Source organism: Pipra filicauda, unplaced genomic scaffold (genome assembly GCF_003945595.2).
Source record: "Pipra filicauda isolate LSUMZ 115617 unplaced genomic scaffold, ASM394559v2 scaffold187_size1440530_pilon, whole genome shotgun sequence".
In the NCBI taxonomy this organism is placed as follows: Eukaryota; Metazoa; Chordata; class Aves; order Passeriformes; family Pipridae; genus Pipra; species Pipra filicauda.
This window is the reverse complement of record NW_024104295.1, coordinates 1,078,219-1,094,795: the sequence shown is the minus strand read 5'-3', so window position 1 is coordinate 1,094,795 and position 16,577 is coordinate 1,078,219. Positions and strand designations below refer to the sequence as shown.

General features: G+C 37.7%; 1 protein-coding gene across 2 annotated transcripts in view; it reads left to right on the top strand.

Moving 5' to 3' along the window:
* The first annotated feature begins 5,213 nt into the window (after window positions 1-5,213).
* Window positions 5,214-16,577, top strand: part of PRTFDC1 (phosphoribosyl transferase domain containing 1) — a 44,698-nt gene continuing 33,334 nt past the window's right edge. The window contains exons 1-3 of one of the 2 annotated variants that reach the window (XM_027751750.2): window positions 5,214-5,258; window positions 8,867-8,973; window positions 12,171-12,354. In XM_027751750.2, coding sequence (XP_027607551.1) covers window positions 5,214-5,258; window positions 8,867-8,973; window positions 12,171-12,354 — 336 coding nt within the window. Of the gene's footprint in view, window positions 5,259-5,338; window positions 5,571-8,866; window positions 8,974-12,170; window positions 12,355-16,577 lie in introns of those variants that run through there. The other variant, XM_039380162.1, reaches the window with a different exon arrangement.

Below are 16,577 nucleotides of genomic sequence, written 5' to 3'. Positions count from 1 at the left end.
ATTTAAAGCACTTAACTTATTCCCTGGAGCAATATGATTTATTCATGTCTTTGTCATAGAATGTTTTTGAAATGCAATGGTAAATGACATACCTGGCTTTTTCACTGGTAACCATTAATACTGCATTTCTCATTTTTGGGGTTCCTGACTTCTGCAATTTGAGCCCATCTGCTTTAAATACAGGATATGTGTGACTAAAATTAGAAGTATGCTTTAAGCCAAGACAGCACTATGTAGGAGTTTGAATGCTGTTGGTTACTGAGAATTATTGAAATTGATGTTTAATTTACTCTTGCTAGGTGAAAGCCCCCATATGGAAAATTCAGGTGACTCAATCCTCTAATTCCCAGAGCTGCTGTAAAGATGGACAAGTACTTCTAGAACTGTTTCCATACTGCTTTGAGGTCCATATTAAAGCTGAGGAGGCAATGTAGTAATTCTCTCTTTGAAGGAAGAAACTCCAGTAGTGTTCAACATGTGGCCCCAAGCACTGCACAAGGGAGAAACAACCACATTTGCTGTTTGCTCAGGAGGAATGATTTTTTACACAAACAATAAAATTAGCAAATGCTCTAAATCCAGCATTCCAGCACCCTCAGGGAGCAGGCCATTCTGTGCAGCAAGAGAACTGTTGCCTGGCCAGCCATGAACATTCACTGCCCTACACTACAGGAGAACTTGCAGGACCAGACTGGTTTTGTGACTGCACTGTTTACTCTAGGCAAGCTGTGAAGGATACAAAATTACATCAAAGATGACTGAGCTATTCTGGGAAAAAAAGCCCTTAAACTGCTACTTGTTTAGTTGTTTAAGACACACAGAATTCTTTTGTTTGGCAGACTTTCCAAAATTTGTTTTAATTAATAAAAACAGAAAAAGGAGAGATGAAGCCAAGTGAACAACCTCCTTTAAAAAGAAAACAATCTCTAACAGTTAAATTCATTACACTGGGTGTGACTCTCTATATAGTTAAAATTCCCTGACTAGCTTTCATGATCATGCATGATGAATTTGTCATATGATATGACGTGAGCAGCATTCCTTGAAAATAATGCTTTATCATTCAAATGTCAATATCTGTAAATAGCTAGCTAGGGGAGATACTTCCCTAATGTTATGAGGAATATAAAGTTTATTCTAGTATTAAAGGACAGGAGGAAATTTCTGTTTGCATTTCTTTCAGCTATAAAGAACTCTATATTAATAATATGAACCAGAAAAGCAGGAAGAGTATCTTCAGGAGACAGGAAATTGCAAAGTGAAGGTCTCGCTGCTCTAGTTTGGCACAGTGAGATTAATAACAAACAAAAATGTAGTTTTGTATTAAAGATGTTTATCACAGACTAAATAAGGCAGAGCTCAGAGTTCTGTCAAGCAGTGCCTAACAGTGATTTAAAGAGTATAAAAATTTAAAAAACAGACTAACATCTTGAATGGCAGCTTTTAGCCATTTTCTTGGTATTGAAGTTACCATAGTTTATTCTCAAAGCCTAAGTTAGTCTCACAGTCTCAGAGCAGGTTAACTCTGACAGCTAAATGATCCAAGCTTCCCTTGTGGATCTTAGATGCTGCAACTGTTTCAAAGCCGAACTTTCCAGTTCCTCTGAAATGGAGGCAATTCTCTTGAAATCGAAGGCGAGCAGGAGCCAGATTCCAGCCTGCAGTGCCACTCTGTCACCTGCTGTAGTACAGTACTCACACAGAGCCAGTATAGCATCCATACTGCTGCACATCACAGGATGATACCTAGCCCTGCTCATGGGACAGCTTTTCCTACAGCCTCCCTATGTTTCTGAATGTAGGAAAATGTTTTGAAATAGTGCTTCATGTTCTCCCAGATGTCTGTAACGCTGTCTATCAAATATGTTCCGCTGACTTCAGGGCCTCCAGTAGCCACTCTATGGACTGGGTAACTACCTCAGGTAATGCATAAGAACTTAAAATTCTGGAATATATTAAAAATGAATGTGAAAACAATTCAGAATTGCTTCCAACATGCCTTAAAAGTACTGTATATGCTAGACTTTTGTTTTTTATAATCTCTTCAGTGACGATTTTATCAAAAAATGTCTTTCTCTGCCACAACTGAGGGGAGGGGTTGTTGTCGCTTAACTTGTAACCACCAAGAAATGCAGGTTTATGCTTGATAAGATTGTTTACAGTTCTGCTGTTCACATAACAGCTGCAGCAACAGGCAGAACCAGAATCAGAGCTCTTCCTTCATCCCCTAATTGGCAAACCTCTTGAAGCCAATTGGTAAGCCATACCTCTTGAAATATTCTGGATTTTCATGCTTTTCTTGTCTAGTTTTGGTGTTTACATATTAAACCGAGTTGTCAAATGTTTGTTATAGCTCTTTATGAGGAGAATACATAATGAAGTTGCAAAGGTTGCTTACAGGTAACTCCATGATAATGTTTTTCTTGATATTGCTTTCTTGATATATTCCTGCCCCTGACCTTCTATTTTCAGTATTTCTTTACATTAGAGTTGTGAAAGGGTGGACATGTCCTAATTTTATCAGTAACAAGCTAAGAGAGGAACAGATGTGTAATTGAAATTATAAAGTTTTTTCTGTAAAAGCCTAAGATATAAATACATTCACAAGGGATTTGCATATAAGGCTTAAATCTGCTCTGCTTCTCTGTGTGCGCTTCTTCCATGTGTCCAGATCTACCCAGACCTACTTGTTAGTACCATCTACCCTTACTTTCTTTGTTCTTTTACCCTTTGATCATTTCCCATGGTTGTATGTCTAGAAATGTTTATTCTTTTCCTCCTATTTTTAGTTTATAAACAAATAGCTAAACAAAGATAATAAGAGCATTCTTCAGAATGTTTACAGGCTTTTTCACACTTAAGGCCCTAATAACATGTTTTCAATAATCATATTTTGGCCATAATTAAAAAAAGTTTTGAAAATTTACTGTAAATTCATTCATTCTCCAACAGTTCATACTGTAAAAAACCCAATGTAAACATTCAGTAAGTACACATAACTCCATAGCAAAATCCTTAGCAGCTTCATTTCTGTCACGCACAAAGAAACTCATTAATTCTAGTTCCTATTAATTCTGTGAGTTCACAGATCCATGAATTTGTCTCATTTGCAGAAAAGATAAAAAATATTATTACATTTTATGCAATGAAAAAATGTTACATGGCAAAGAGTAGCTTTGTGGATTGGGCGGGTGGCTGCTGATAGCAGCACCACCCTTCAGACGGTACTCCAGCTAAATTTATCTATTTACTTACTATTATTTACAACACTTCATTACACTTCTTAAGCAAGCCCTGTAGAATTGCTAGAAGAGAAGAATACCAAAATGAAGACTTAACAAAATGCAGTCATTCAACCTTGATGGGAAGAACAAACATTTCCTGCTTAAGTTTTTCAGCACAATGCCAGAGGAATTTTTTTTTTTACTGTCTTGTTCATGTCGACGTTTTTCAAAGCATTTAGCTTCTGTCTGTAGTGTAGTTAGAACAATCTCTTGTATTGCAGTGATCTGATAAAGAATATTTAAAAAATACAGAAAACTCTGTAATAGTAACCCAAATAGTCCAAAAGTAGAAGAAACCAGTACTCAAACAGCAGTGGCAGAATTGATCTATGTTTCTAGCTGTAATTCAAATAGCTTCAGATCTACAGAGCCCAGCTCTGTGTTGTTAATGCAAGAGTTTTTTCAGTAATATGGTGGTAAGTGAATCAGACTGCATTACCTTTGGGCAAATGCGGGCTTCAGGAGGGGTTCTTGCCCACCTCCAAGGAAGAAGAATCTTCAAATCTTGAAAAGTGATTGTGGGTACAAATCAGGAGCATCTAATTCCAAAGTTCAGATGAAACACTGAACTTTCTCAATAATTGTATGAAATGTTGATGTGTAACTGAAAAGCAAATCTATTTAGGGATTTTGTCCATTATGAAAATTTCCTATGTATTTTACAAACATATTTTTATTTACTTTATGTAAATCTATACAAGTCTCTATATGCTGTTCAAATTCACTGCTTTTTATTAAGTTTATTTTAAAGCACTGTGAACAGGAACTATTTTTTTGCAGCACACCTCAATCTCCATACACAGGCATCACTTCTGAGGCAGGTGTATTCTGGAGGGGGTCCCTGTCACTTTGCAAAACCTGGTCCTCTGTTCTTTCAGGCATGTTGTCTACTGCAGCAATAGTTCTTCCAAGAATAGTTCCTTAATCCATCAAAAAGCAAATAGACTTGGCTTCATATAAGAAAGGACTGATCACAAGATAACCTTCAATTGCTTTAGTACTTAGCCAGATATTAATCACTGATTAATTTAAAGAAGACTTCTTAACACCAGATTCCTAAGTTATTAATTGCCCTATCAATTCTAATGCAAGTGCTCTGAAAGGATTCACTTTAAAACCAGTCCATCTCAGACACCAAACTCCAAGGGTAGATGTGCCCATAGTGTTCCTTGGATTCATCTGAGACCTGCAAGTGTCAATGATCACATTGTAGAAAAGTAATGTACCAAATGGAAATGTCTTCCTACTTGGTTGGTAAGAGTCCCTCGGGTACCCCTAGGCATGTTTAATTATGCCCAAGTCTCCCCTAAAAGCAACTTTTACTTCCTTTAATAATTTCTAGTATAGGAATGGCAGAATTCTTGCTGTATATTTGACAGAAGAAGAAAGAAGTGAGAAGAAAGAGACAAGCTCCTTCTCATCTGTGAGGCTGTGAAAGCAAAATATTAATAATAACTGTAGCAGCATTGGAAGGGGGGTGGCAGAAAGCTGTGTTGTTCCTAGTTCCTGCTGTGTTTTCCTCCTACTCCACAGACAGCACAGGCACCGCGGGGGTGGGCTGGAGGCACTGGGAAGACACAGCCTGCTCCGGCACACACAGAGTGGTGGGGAAGGAGCGGCATCTCAGAACACAGCTAGGATGGAAAGCGTGATTATCGAACTGCCGGAAATTTGCTTTCCGGCATCCCATTTTCCCTCCCCTAGAGTATAATCAAAATCCTGTTAAAACGGCCGTTTAAACCACACCAGCTTAATGTCACCCACTTATCCAGCCCAGGCCTCTTATGCAGCCCTGCCCAAGCCGCTCCACTTCACTACCCGCTCCTACACCTGTACCTGCTCCCGTCCCTGTCCCCGCTCCCGCTCCCGCTCCAGCCGCGCTCCCGCGGCCCCGCCCCGCAGCCCCTCGGGCGGGCGGCGCGCACGAACATGGCGGGGCCGGGCGGGAGCGGCGCTGGAGGCCGCGGCGTTGTGGTAAATGCGGAGCGGGGCCCGGCCCGGCCCTCGCCCCCGCCCTGCGCGGTCCCCCCGGCGCTTCCCTTCCTTTCCCTTCCCTTCCCCTGCTTGTGCCGCGTCCCCTCACCCAGCTCCACTCCCGCCGTCCCCGGCCCCGCTGCGGCTGCCGGAGGGGCACGGCCGTGTTCGGCTGCCCGGGCTGCGCCGCGCTCGTGGCTTCTTCCCCTGTGGAAATGCGGTCCTGGATCACCGCGAGCGGCTCCTGTGGCCGTGGCTGCGCTTCACCGGGTTCCTCGAGTAACGGAGATGAGGATCCTCAGGGATCCCGAGGTGCCTGGCTCCCACCGGAACGCTCAGGCGCCTCTGGGGATTTGTGGGCTCCCTGAATGTAGGCTGGGATAGGAAATAGCCCGAACTTTGGCAGTGTGTTTGGAGTGCCTGTGGGGATGGCTCAGTGATGCAAAAAATGAATGAATGTGCCCCTTATTCTGAGGGACAAACCAGATTCTCCCGTGAAGGAAATGCCATCACTGCCACCACCTTAGGTATGTTCTTATTTTATTGTGGCAATGGGATTTTAGCAGGAAATTAAAAGGACAGCTGCCCAGATCATGGTCCAGAGCCCTGTATGTAGGCAGTGGTCACACTGTGTCCATGCCACTGTCCCGTCCATCCTGAGAGACAGCCCTAAGGACCAACCTCTCCATGTTTGAGCTCTGTCTGAAACTGCCACACACCGTCCACCTCTCCTGACACCTGTAATAAATTATCACCAAAGCAACATGAGGATATTGTAAAGAAGGATATGGATGTGCGTAACCATGTTCTGCTGTACTGATTTAATTTCTTCTGCTCAACCCCCCAATCAACAGTAAGGCCAGTCCTGTATCATTTAAGTTACAACAGCTGGACTTTGCTTGATGCTCACTTTGAAGTGCTCAAACATCACCTGTACTCACTTTACCAGACAACAAATTAGTGGTGTTCTTCCAAAGCTGTTGCAATTGAGTATCTCCAGCTTATCTCTTACACCTCAAGGGAACACTTTTGGGTATTGCCACGGAGTTGTATTCCTTCTTGTATCCATTCACATCCACTTTAAAAAGACCCACTGAATAATATCTGCTACGCTATTTGAACATACCAAGCCTGAACTTTAAAAGTTGGTCTTTCTTTCACTATATGACTTTTTTTGCATGCAAGTACTCCAATATATTTAGTATATATATTTACTTATCCAGTTGAATAGTCTTTTTATGAAACAATGAGAATTGTTTCCTTCATATTTTCAAGGGCTAAAGCCAGAACTAAATTAGGTTGAGTTCAATCTATATTTTTAATATGTTTTCATGTTTAGCTATTAAATTCATCTATTAAATTTCCCCTTTTTTTTTTAATTCCCAGACAGAATAGTCATAAGAATTTACAATTACTTGAAACTTGTCCTGTAGCATAGCACAGTGAATAGCTTTAGGGTAAATGAGAATTTCTAAGCCTTGTTGTTGGTAAATGCCTATTTAAAAGAAAGAAGAATATGAAATAGGCTTATTATATCAAAAAAATAATTAATTTCAAAGTTCATGTGAATTTCATCTTATTTGTCAAATACCAGCAAGGACTTGTAAGTGAGAACTATAGTATTGAAAAGTGATGCAGTTTATTTTCTCCTATGCAAGAGAACCAGAAGGATAAATGGGAGAATCAAAATTTCATCCTGATCCTGTTTATTAAAGAATTTATTGTAACCTAAGTAAAAGCTATTGGTTTGTATGAATTCTAAAGCAATTTCCATCCATTTAGTTTGGTGTTCTGCATCACACTAAAAACATGCAATTTGACGAGAATGCAGAAGTAAGCAACACTGACAGGGCTTTGTAGTGGGTGTTTATAATACTTAGGCAATTTAAGGTTATCTGAAATTGTTTCAGTTTACATTAAAATGCTTATGAACAAAACCATTCCAGGCATTTCATGGCGACAAAATGCTTAAAAAGTTTCAGCCATCCCTATGTACTAAAAAAGTAGATGGGAAAATGGGCTTCCCAGCATTTCTGCAGCAGTGTTTTTGGAGCAAGATTTGCCTCTATTTAAAAACCTCGCCAAGGAGGATATTTATAATCTCCTGTTTCTATGGAAATGGGGAACACAACTAAGTAACTTTTTTTCTTTTGTATAGTTTCAAGGCTTGTATAAGTCAGGGGAAAAGCTTTCATTGATTCCAGTGATCTCCCAGTCATGCCCTTTTGTGGGCAAGCGTTCAGCGGTAGCTGCCAATGAATAACTTTTTTTGATACAGAAATTGTTGGGTAGAGTTAAGAAAACACGACAGTCGAGGTGTCTGTAGCTGTCAATGAATATGCAAAAAAAGTCCCCAAGGAAACCAAACTCCCTGAGACAGAACACTTTCCGTACAGCATAAGGCAGGGCTGTGTCTGAGTCCAGGAATAGCTCAACATCAAATATGCTGTGTGAGCCAAATATTTGTGAGAAACAGTTTATTGCTCTATTATATAAAATTATAAGCAGAGGTTAGTTTCAGTGATGGTCCTTTAAAGGCTGTATGTAGCAAAAATACCATTAAGACATGCACTTTGCAAAAGGCAAGTTTGTCACCATTTTTCCTTTTACTCAAGATTCATGCAGCCAAACTGTAGAAAGACAATATGTGACTTAAGGAATATGATTGTAGAGAAAACCTAGTAGATGTCACTTTTTATCCTGAACCATATTGATGCAAAGCTTTGTAATGATTTCAAGATAATCTTGTGAACCTGCAGGTCTTGTCATTTACAAGGAATTGGGAAAATGGTTGGAGTTTGTTTAGTTTTTGTGCTGGTGACTTTGCATTTTCACCACTTTCTGAAGCCTTCATCTGTTGGCTGAGTTTTGCCTTTCCTAATCTCTACTGGCATTGTATGCTGTGAGATCTCCTAATTGTTGTATTCTGATACCAATGAAACCAATGTATATTAAATCTGTAAAATATTCTTTTCTGTAAATGTATGGATTTAAAGACTAGCTGATAGTGAGGTGAGATGCAAACATTTTGTAATCACTTATCTTTGATAACTTAGGACCTCACCTCTGGCAAGAAGTACAGTCTTCCACTGATTTGTACAGATATCATCCAGGAACCACGTAATTTATTCTCCCTATGTGTTGTTTCATCTGTATAATGCTTATTTCTTTATTCATGTATGACTTTTAAATAACTCTAAACTAGAAATGTACAATTAAAATGTAGGATTTTATGACTTTTGATCCCACTATCTGAACCTCCCATTGGAGAATCCCTTCTTACTGTCAATCTTATATTTGCATTCTGAGTTTGAAGTAGTGAGAAAGTCATTCTTGCCACTAATTTAGTATCAAATGTTTCCTTTTTCTATCTAGTTGTTTGTAATTTCAGGTGACATTTCTCACATTCTGAACTGTAGCATTTGATTTCTGAGATATACCGAGAAACAAAATAATTAATAGGAAAAGCAAAATAGTAAATTATAACTGGAAGAAAATATGGCATATGATTAATTCAGCCAATGGAGTGTACTAGAATGCTGATTTTATATCAGTTACATGATGTCAGACACCATGAAGTGTTCTTAACAGTACTATTTGATATTCAGATTTCAGACAATTGGCCCGGATACAGTCTGGATTTGTTCACTTATCCTCAGCACTACTATGGAGATCTGGAATATGTGCTCATACCTCACGGCATTATTGTTGACAGGTATGTGTAGTTTGAATGTTGCTAAATAAATTCTTTGGTCAGTAATATTATTCTTTTTTTTATAAGGGCTGTCATCCACAGACAGTGCATGTGTAACATTTCTTCTAAAATACTATATTGGCATTTATAAAACTATTTAATTTGGAAAGTAAAAAAATGTTTGAAGGTTGTAGTTGCCTTTGCAACTCCCTGTTTAATTTCTTTCACCTAACTTCTGATTTGGGCATTGAACGAGACAGGGGGTCCCACAGAGAAAGAGAGTCTTATCATATAGAGAAATGGACTTTGGATGTAGGTGAAAAGACAGCTGAACTGAAGGTGAAAGGGCAAGTAAAATCTTCGCATATATATATATCTGAATGTCCCACTTGCACTCTAACCATCCCGTGTTTTTAATTAAAAAACAGAAAAAGGAGAAAAAACTACATTCCATTATGTGCAACTTTGGCAACTCCCTGGCACAAATCGTTAATGCAAATTATCCTGATGGTTCCTGACTGCACATTGACTTCTGCCATCCACCATAACTAAAAAGTGTTGTGGACTGTTCGGGTCCAGATGTCAAGTTTGGAGTGTGTCAGTGGGAAAGTTTGATCATCCCTCATTCCTTACTTTGTGGCAGTTCCCATGTGCACTCAGTGTAGGCATTTTAATGTGCTTTGATATTTGTGGTAGGTCAGCTCAGTGTTCATGCTCAGTTACTATTTTGGTGTGCTGTTAAAAAACTTATGAAAAGGTTACAAAATGGAAACGGTAATTTTCAGCAGTGTATTTATTAGGAATATCTAAATGGAATTTCATGGGACATTTTCAGCCTGCAGCTTTCTACCTACCACATTTCAGCAGCTGGTTGCAAATACAAGTAGTTGGAATTCCTTGAAAGAAGATTGTAAACATCCATCATAAGGAATGGCTATTACTCCTGTATTTGTTTTTGAACACAAGCTTTCTTTAATTGCCTGTTCAGTTACCATTGTGTTGAATTTCCAATCTTTTTTGGTTCAAGTCAACTGAATTTTAATTCCTCTTTTTTTAAAATAAATATGTTGCAACTTTAGCTCTCGTAGAATTAAATGTAAATTTCTTTGAAGTACGCGTTGAAGTCCAGTGTTGTTTTTGTACTCCAGGAGAATTAGTTCCACTTCTTACTCCAGCAAAAAAAGGCTGATTCTATTCTAATGGAAAAGGACACAGAACTGAATATGCTGTGATCAGGCAAGATTTTCATGTTGGAAGAAGGTTCAGCACTTGAAAAAATTCTCGTCAGTTGGTAGCAATTAAATATAAGTTTAAAAGGTCTATATTTTTATTTAGAAATTGAAAATAATACATTGTCTGTGCTGGAGTTCATACACTTTTAAAATACAAAGTGAACTTTGGAATACTTGGAAATTTCATCTCCTCAAACAGTCTGAGGAACAATATAAAAAATGAAAATCATCAGAGAAATGTTTCTTCTTAAGGAGAGGTTTTCCACATGATTCTCAGACTTGATAAAAGATGATAAAAGGCTATTAATCTTCAGTAAAGTAACTGAAAGTCTTTTACTAATTCTCATTCTTACAACAATAAAAGTAATTATATATTTGAGATCAAACAAGATGATGTAATGATATCTTCTGTTTCTCAAAAACTTACTAATTACTGCTATATGGAATTTACTAGAGCATTACAAATACAAAGATGTGAAAATGAAGTAACAGCTTTGCTCATAACTAGTATATTATCTTCAGTTTAGAGCTTATTCTATTCCAGTACATGCACAGATTTCACTAAAGTTCAATCAATGCATTTATGTAGTGGCAAATTGATTTCCATATTAGAGTCAGCGGAGAAAGAAAAAATCAACAAAACCTTAAAAATGTAATAATGAAAGACATGGGATAAATTTTAGGATTATTTAATAAATTTCTTCCTGTCAAGAAGTTCACTCTTATTGAAAGTGCTAATCTAATTTAGAGAGCTATCAAAGAATTTTCCAGCATAAGTGTTTATGGAATATAATGCATTAATGCATTAATGCTTAATGCATTAAGCTGTTTTTCCTCAAAACTTCCAATGACATTAAGTTTTCTGTTGATACCTGCTTTACATCTAGAAATTACCTGGTACTCTATTTTACGTCTAGAAATGCCATCTTTGATGTTCTTTAGAAAGCAAAGCTACTTAGGGTGAATACTTATTATTTATACTTATTAGTAAGATTCATATTTATTATTTTTATCTTGGAAATATATGTAGCATTTTATGGCAGAAATGAGCATTTTTTATTTCCAATCATCTGCCAAATTGTGTTTGCAACGCAGAATTGTCAGAGAAGACAGGTTTGGGAACCCTGCAGTTCCGAGTTCATTGGAGCATAAGCTCAATTATTTGCACGTGTGTGACCTTGAACAAGTTGCTTAAGCTCTTTGCACTCTTCTTTTTTGTTGGATGAAGTAGCGATCCTATGAAATAGTGATAATGTACACTCTTTATAAGCTTTTGATTGATGCTCTGTTGCTTTCTAGTATTTGTGTATATATTTATTAAAATTGTGGAGGTAGCATCTTCCAAAGCCAATCAGTGTGAAATATTTCCAATAATTTTCTTCCCTATCTTTCGCTTAATTTGTTGTTCTTGTGCAGCAACTAACATAACAAGTGAGAGGATTGTTCAGGAATATTTTATACTGATGTTTCCTGTGAGGTAAAATGGAAGGCTAACTCACATTCTTTTCTCCAAAGTCTCTGAAATGCTTATGAGTCCGACATATGCTGAGATGGGTTGCTCCCTTTTGTTTAGCTGGGGAATTTGTGCATTTAAGGTTAACCAGTTTGATTTACATGCTTTGCATCATGCACCCATCACTCTCTAACTGCCTTCTGTGAGCTGGATCCAAACCCAGTCAAGCATTGGAATGGACTGCCCGGGAAGGTGGTGGAGTCACCATCCCTAGAGGTGTTCACAAAACAACTGGATGTGGCACTTAGTACCATGGTCTAGTGGACAAGGTGGTGATCGAAGGTTGAATTCGATAATTTTGGAAGTCTTTTCCAACCTAAATGATTCTGTGATTCTGTGAAGTCAAGACACTGAAACAGAGTGTCAGTCAAGCTTTATACTCACTGTAGTGTTTGTAAACACATGGAAAGCCTACCATGAACTTAGAGCATCTGCATCTAATGTTATTTTATCCGTAATTTTTTTTGGCCCAGGACAGAACGACTGGCCAAAGATATTGTGCAAGACATTGGAGACAATGATATTGTGGTTCTCTGTGTCCTCAAAGGTGGCTACAAGTTCTGTGCTGATCTTGTGGAGCACATTAAAAATCTTAGCAGAAATTCGGAAAGGTTCATCTCCATGAAAGTCGATTTTGTTCGCCTGAAAAGTTACCACGTAAGTCAACACCTTTTTTATGTAGATTATGGTAGAAGGTCATAATAAATAGTGGACTTTTGTATCTGAGATACCCCCTTTCAGTTATAAGAAAAAACTATGTGAAAAATGTTTTTGTTTGAAAAACTTGTGAGGTTTTCTTTAAAAATATTTGTTCATATCCCTTATGCTTTATGGATAGTATGAATGAGGATATGAACATCTTTGGGCTGGATTGTTTTGTTTAGTCTGTCTTTACTTCTGGACAGAAAATTATTCAAATTTCCTTCATGTTAAATGTCAGCATGTTGTTTGTTCTCAGAATCCTCAGCTGTTCTGTCAAGTTAATTTCATGTTACTTCATTTTCCACCCCCACATAGTTTGGCATAACTGCAAGATGATAAATCTATGTCTTCTTCTAAATGTTTAATGCTAAGTAAATGAAATGCTTTCATCTTCATAACATGCAGTTTACATAGTAGCAAAATATACCACCAGATGATGATAGTGTCCTATAAGAAGATGAAACAAGCCATTGAATCAAATCCAGTGTTGAAGTAAGCATCAAGACCTCCTGTTATCTTCAGAGGAAGTTATGCAATAATTCATTTGTGTCAGTGAAGATATGATACTGAGATGACCAGCCTTTTTTTTAGAACCTGTAATTACACATTTCTTGTTGTTATAAGCTATAAATTTATATTCTACCTTGTAGTGCACATTCCATAGTGAGGGAGCATTGCTAGAAGCAAGTTGTCCTAGAAATGTCTGAGGAAGTACACTAAATAAGTGCAGTGATAATACAGTGTCTTGCAGAAATCCAAGTTGCTGAGTCCAGCAGTTCCCACAATAACTCTACATCCTTTCCACAGACAGAGGTTCGTTGGTTGGCATTTTGCTCTGACACTGGTGGCCATAAACTTTTCCTAACTTTCACATATCCAGTCTGAATTTTTTCCCTTATGGAAGAAAAGTGAATGAGAGCCTTTTCTAGTCATTTGGTTAGGCTTTGGTCCCGGGACTCCTCTTTCAAGAATTAGTTGGGTCTATGGAGAGCATGTGCGATGCTAATATATTTTCTAGGTATTCAGCAGTATTACAGAACTAATTAATAAAGTAAATTATAATGTTTGTCTCACATAATGGGACATGGAAATTATAATCAATTTTTTTTTTGTGATTATGATAGCACTTCAGGAATACTCCTTGTCAAATATGTGGAAGTACTTAAATGGGGTTTTATTTTGCATCTGGCATATAGATAATGCTCGTGCTTTTCCTATAGGGTTATCTCTTTTGCAGTATGAAGATACCCAGGTTTTAAAATTTCTTTCCTTGGTGACAAATCAAATCTTATTAAGCATACTAACTCATAACCAATGAGTGGCACGAGATGTATACTGCAGAAGTGTGGAAATCTTCACATCTTTAGCTTAGGAAATAAAAGTATGTTATATCAAGCTTAAACTGCATACAAATTTTGTTATGCAAGGATGATATTATCAATATTGAGTCCTAGATGATCCTAGCACTTAGTGGCTGTGCATGTTTCAGATCTTAGTCTCATGCTTTATCAGAAAGGTAGCGCCTTCCCCAGAACTAATGGTTGCATCTAGTGTTTAGAAAATAAACCCTTTTTTCTTGTACATGCTTCCAAGCAGGTGTCATGTATTTAGAGTCTGAAGTGTCCCTAATTTAGTGCTTGGAACAGTGCTTGATGTGTGTCTGGTCTTGAGAAGCTGATTGATACTGCAGTATAAGTCTGAAATGACAATAGGATTGGCAGATTTGTTCCATGAGATATGCAGAAATGTAATGCTGAGTAAAGTACTGGTACCACTACCTGCCATCCTTTGCATCTTGAGTTATTGTTGTGTCCTGTGCAATTGCAGATTTTAGAGAATGTTCCCTTGTCAACGTAGCTGGGATCAGAACACTTGAGGAACTCCCTGTAACTAGTCTGAGTGACTCTTTATCCCAGCCTTATATGAAACTCCCAAATCTCCCGTGTTAGTTTGTTCTGTAATAACATATCTCTCACAGTGTTTTACACTTTAATCAGAGGCAATAATTACAATTTTGGAGGTAAGACTCTGCTTGAAGACTTGGAGCATCACCAGTTCCACTCCTTTTCTTCCTTTTGCCTTTTCTGTTCCACTTTCTAGTAAGACTTATTACTGCTCTCTCTTTTTATCCCTTTTTCATTTTATAGACACTGTTCTTCTCACATTATTTATCCTGCTTCCTTTTACTAACTGTTCTCTGTTTCTTTCCTAAAGGGAGTCCTGCTACTCTCAATATACTTCCTTCAGATATGTCTTCCTTCCCCCCTCCAGCTGTTTAAATCCAGCAACTAATTTCAGCTCAAACTCATGGGATTTTTAAATTGTCTCATTCCAACTTCAATACTGAAAGGTTAGTTAATTTTTAAGGGTTGTAATTTAAAGTGGGATTTCTTGGTTTAATCATATAGCAAAAATGGGCTGTAATTGTGACCCAAAGTCAGATCTTGTCATCAGTGAAAGTACATCTTAATTACAAAGTGTCAGTGAAAAATATTGTACTTTGATGTTTTGCATACAGACATGATTACAGGAAAAGGAGATTGTAAATATGACCAGCTTTATATGGCTCTTTGTTTTTCAAACTTGTCAAAATATTCCAGAATTTAGACTTTAGCATTTATACTTAATTAGTATGTTAGGATCTGCTTTCTTATTAAGCAGCTGAAACTTGGACATGTATCTTCTTTGTTAGACTTCTTCATGCAAATGAATTGATTAAAAAAAAAAAAAAAGCAAGCAAGGTACCTTTAGATTCTCTGGATATTAATGAGTGACTTGTTGTACTTCCATAACCAGGATGGTCTTATCTGGTTTGCAAAGTATTGTCATATGTGCCTGAACGTTTTTGTGAGAAACCTTCCTGTATTTTACAAGGGGCAGATTAGAAGAAAGCACCAAAGTGGGAGTTGGAAAATATGGCTTCAGAAGTAAACAGATAGGAAGCATCACGGATAAGATTCAGGAAGTAGATGTAGAGGAAAATAAAATCCAGTAATGGGAAATGGAATGAGGAGCAGCAGTTCTAAGAGGCAGAGAAGAGAAAACATACCATGTTTTGAATGAACTCAAGAGTAGTGAGGGAAGAAGTATAGTGGGTAGACAAAAAAGCACTAGAATAGTCCTCATGTGAAATATGGTGAATGTACGGAAAGATGCATGCCAAGTTTTAGGGGAAACTGTTGTGTTCCAGAAACACTGACGTAAGAACTGATAGAATTTGGCAGCTTTTTAGATATCAAGGAGCAGTGGGATTGACTGTAGAGATTTTTGAGTTTAAAACTGGATAAAAAATAAAATTTACTATATTCGATTTTCACCATAATGAATTTTTTCTCAGTGATTGTTCCTCCATGGGGAATCAGAGTTCTGAAGTTAAAAAGGAGTGAGGGTTTCAGATTGGTAGAAGAAATAAAAATTATTTTCAGAAGCATGGTAGGTTGAAGTCAAGGATGAAAAGTAGTAGAGGAAGAAGTTGAGTTTGGAAATGTCATCTAAGGAGAATATGACACCAGCAGGAGAGGTAAGAAACACGGATCCAGAAATTCTGTAATACATTTGTGATACTATGAGAACTGTAGCAGAAGAGTAGCCTGTTCATAAACAATAATTAGAGCTTCTCTTTGCTCAGTGTGGAAGAGACAATTTAGGACAGGTTGATAAAGGTAAAGGTTGAATTACAGCTTGAGACAGAGGAGGATATTCTGGCTTATCAAGTCTAATCCCCTACTAAGAGATGCAACAATATCACTTAATCCTGTTCCTTGGCTATGCCAAATATGATCTTTAAGTCAAACCTCAGTTTTGGAATGGAACTGAAAAAATCAGGTGGAGGAGTAGAGGAAGTACACAGAGTCTGGAGACTTTTTGAGAAGTTCTCAGCAACCTCTCAATAGAAGAGAAAGTAAATGCATGTGAATTAAAGCTTCTTTAGTGGACAGATGATGGAAGCGAAAAATTGAAAGAATCACTGTAAGAGTTGTTGTTGAAACTGGTGGTGGGGACTGGTGGAAGAGAGGACAAACAGGCAGACCATGCATTGCTCCCTGTTCTTGTGAAATGTTTAGTATTCCCATATTGTTATCCATAGATGTCTATCAAATTCTCTTAGTTACTGTATTTTATAAAGTAAGTGTGATAGTAAAGCTCACATCTTGGGGAAGGGCAAGTGAATCTTTTTC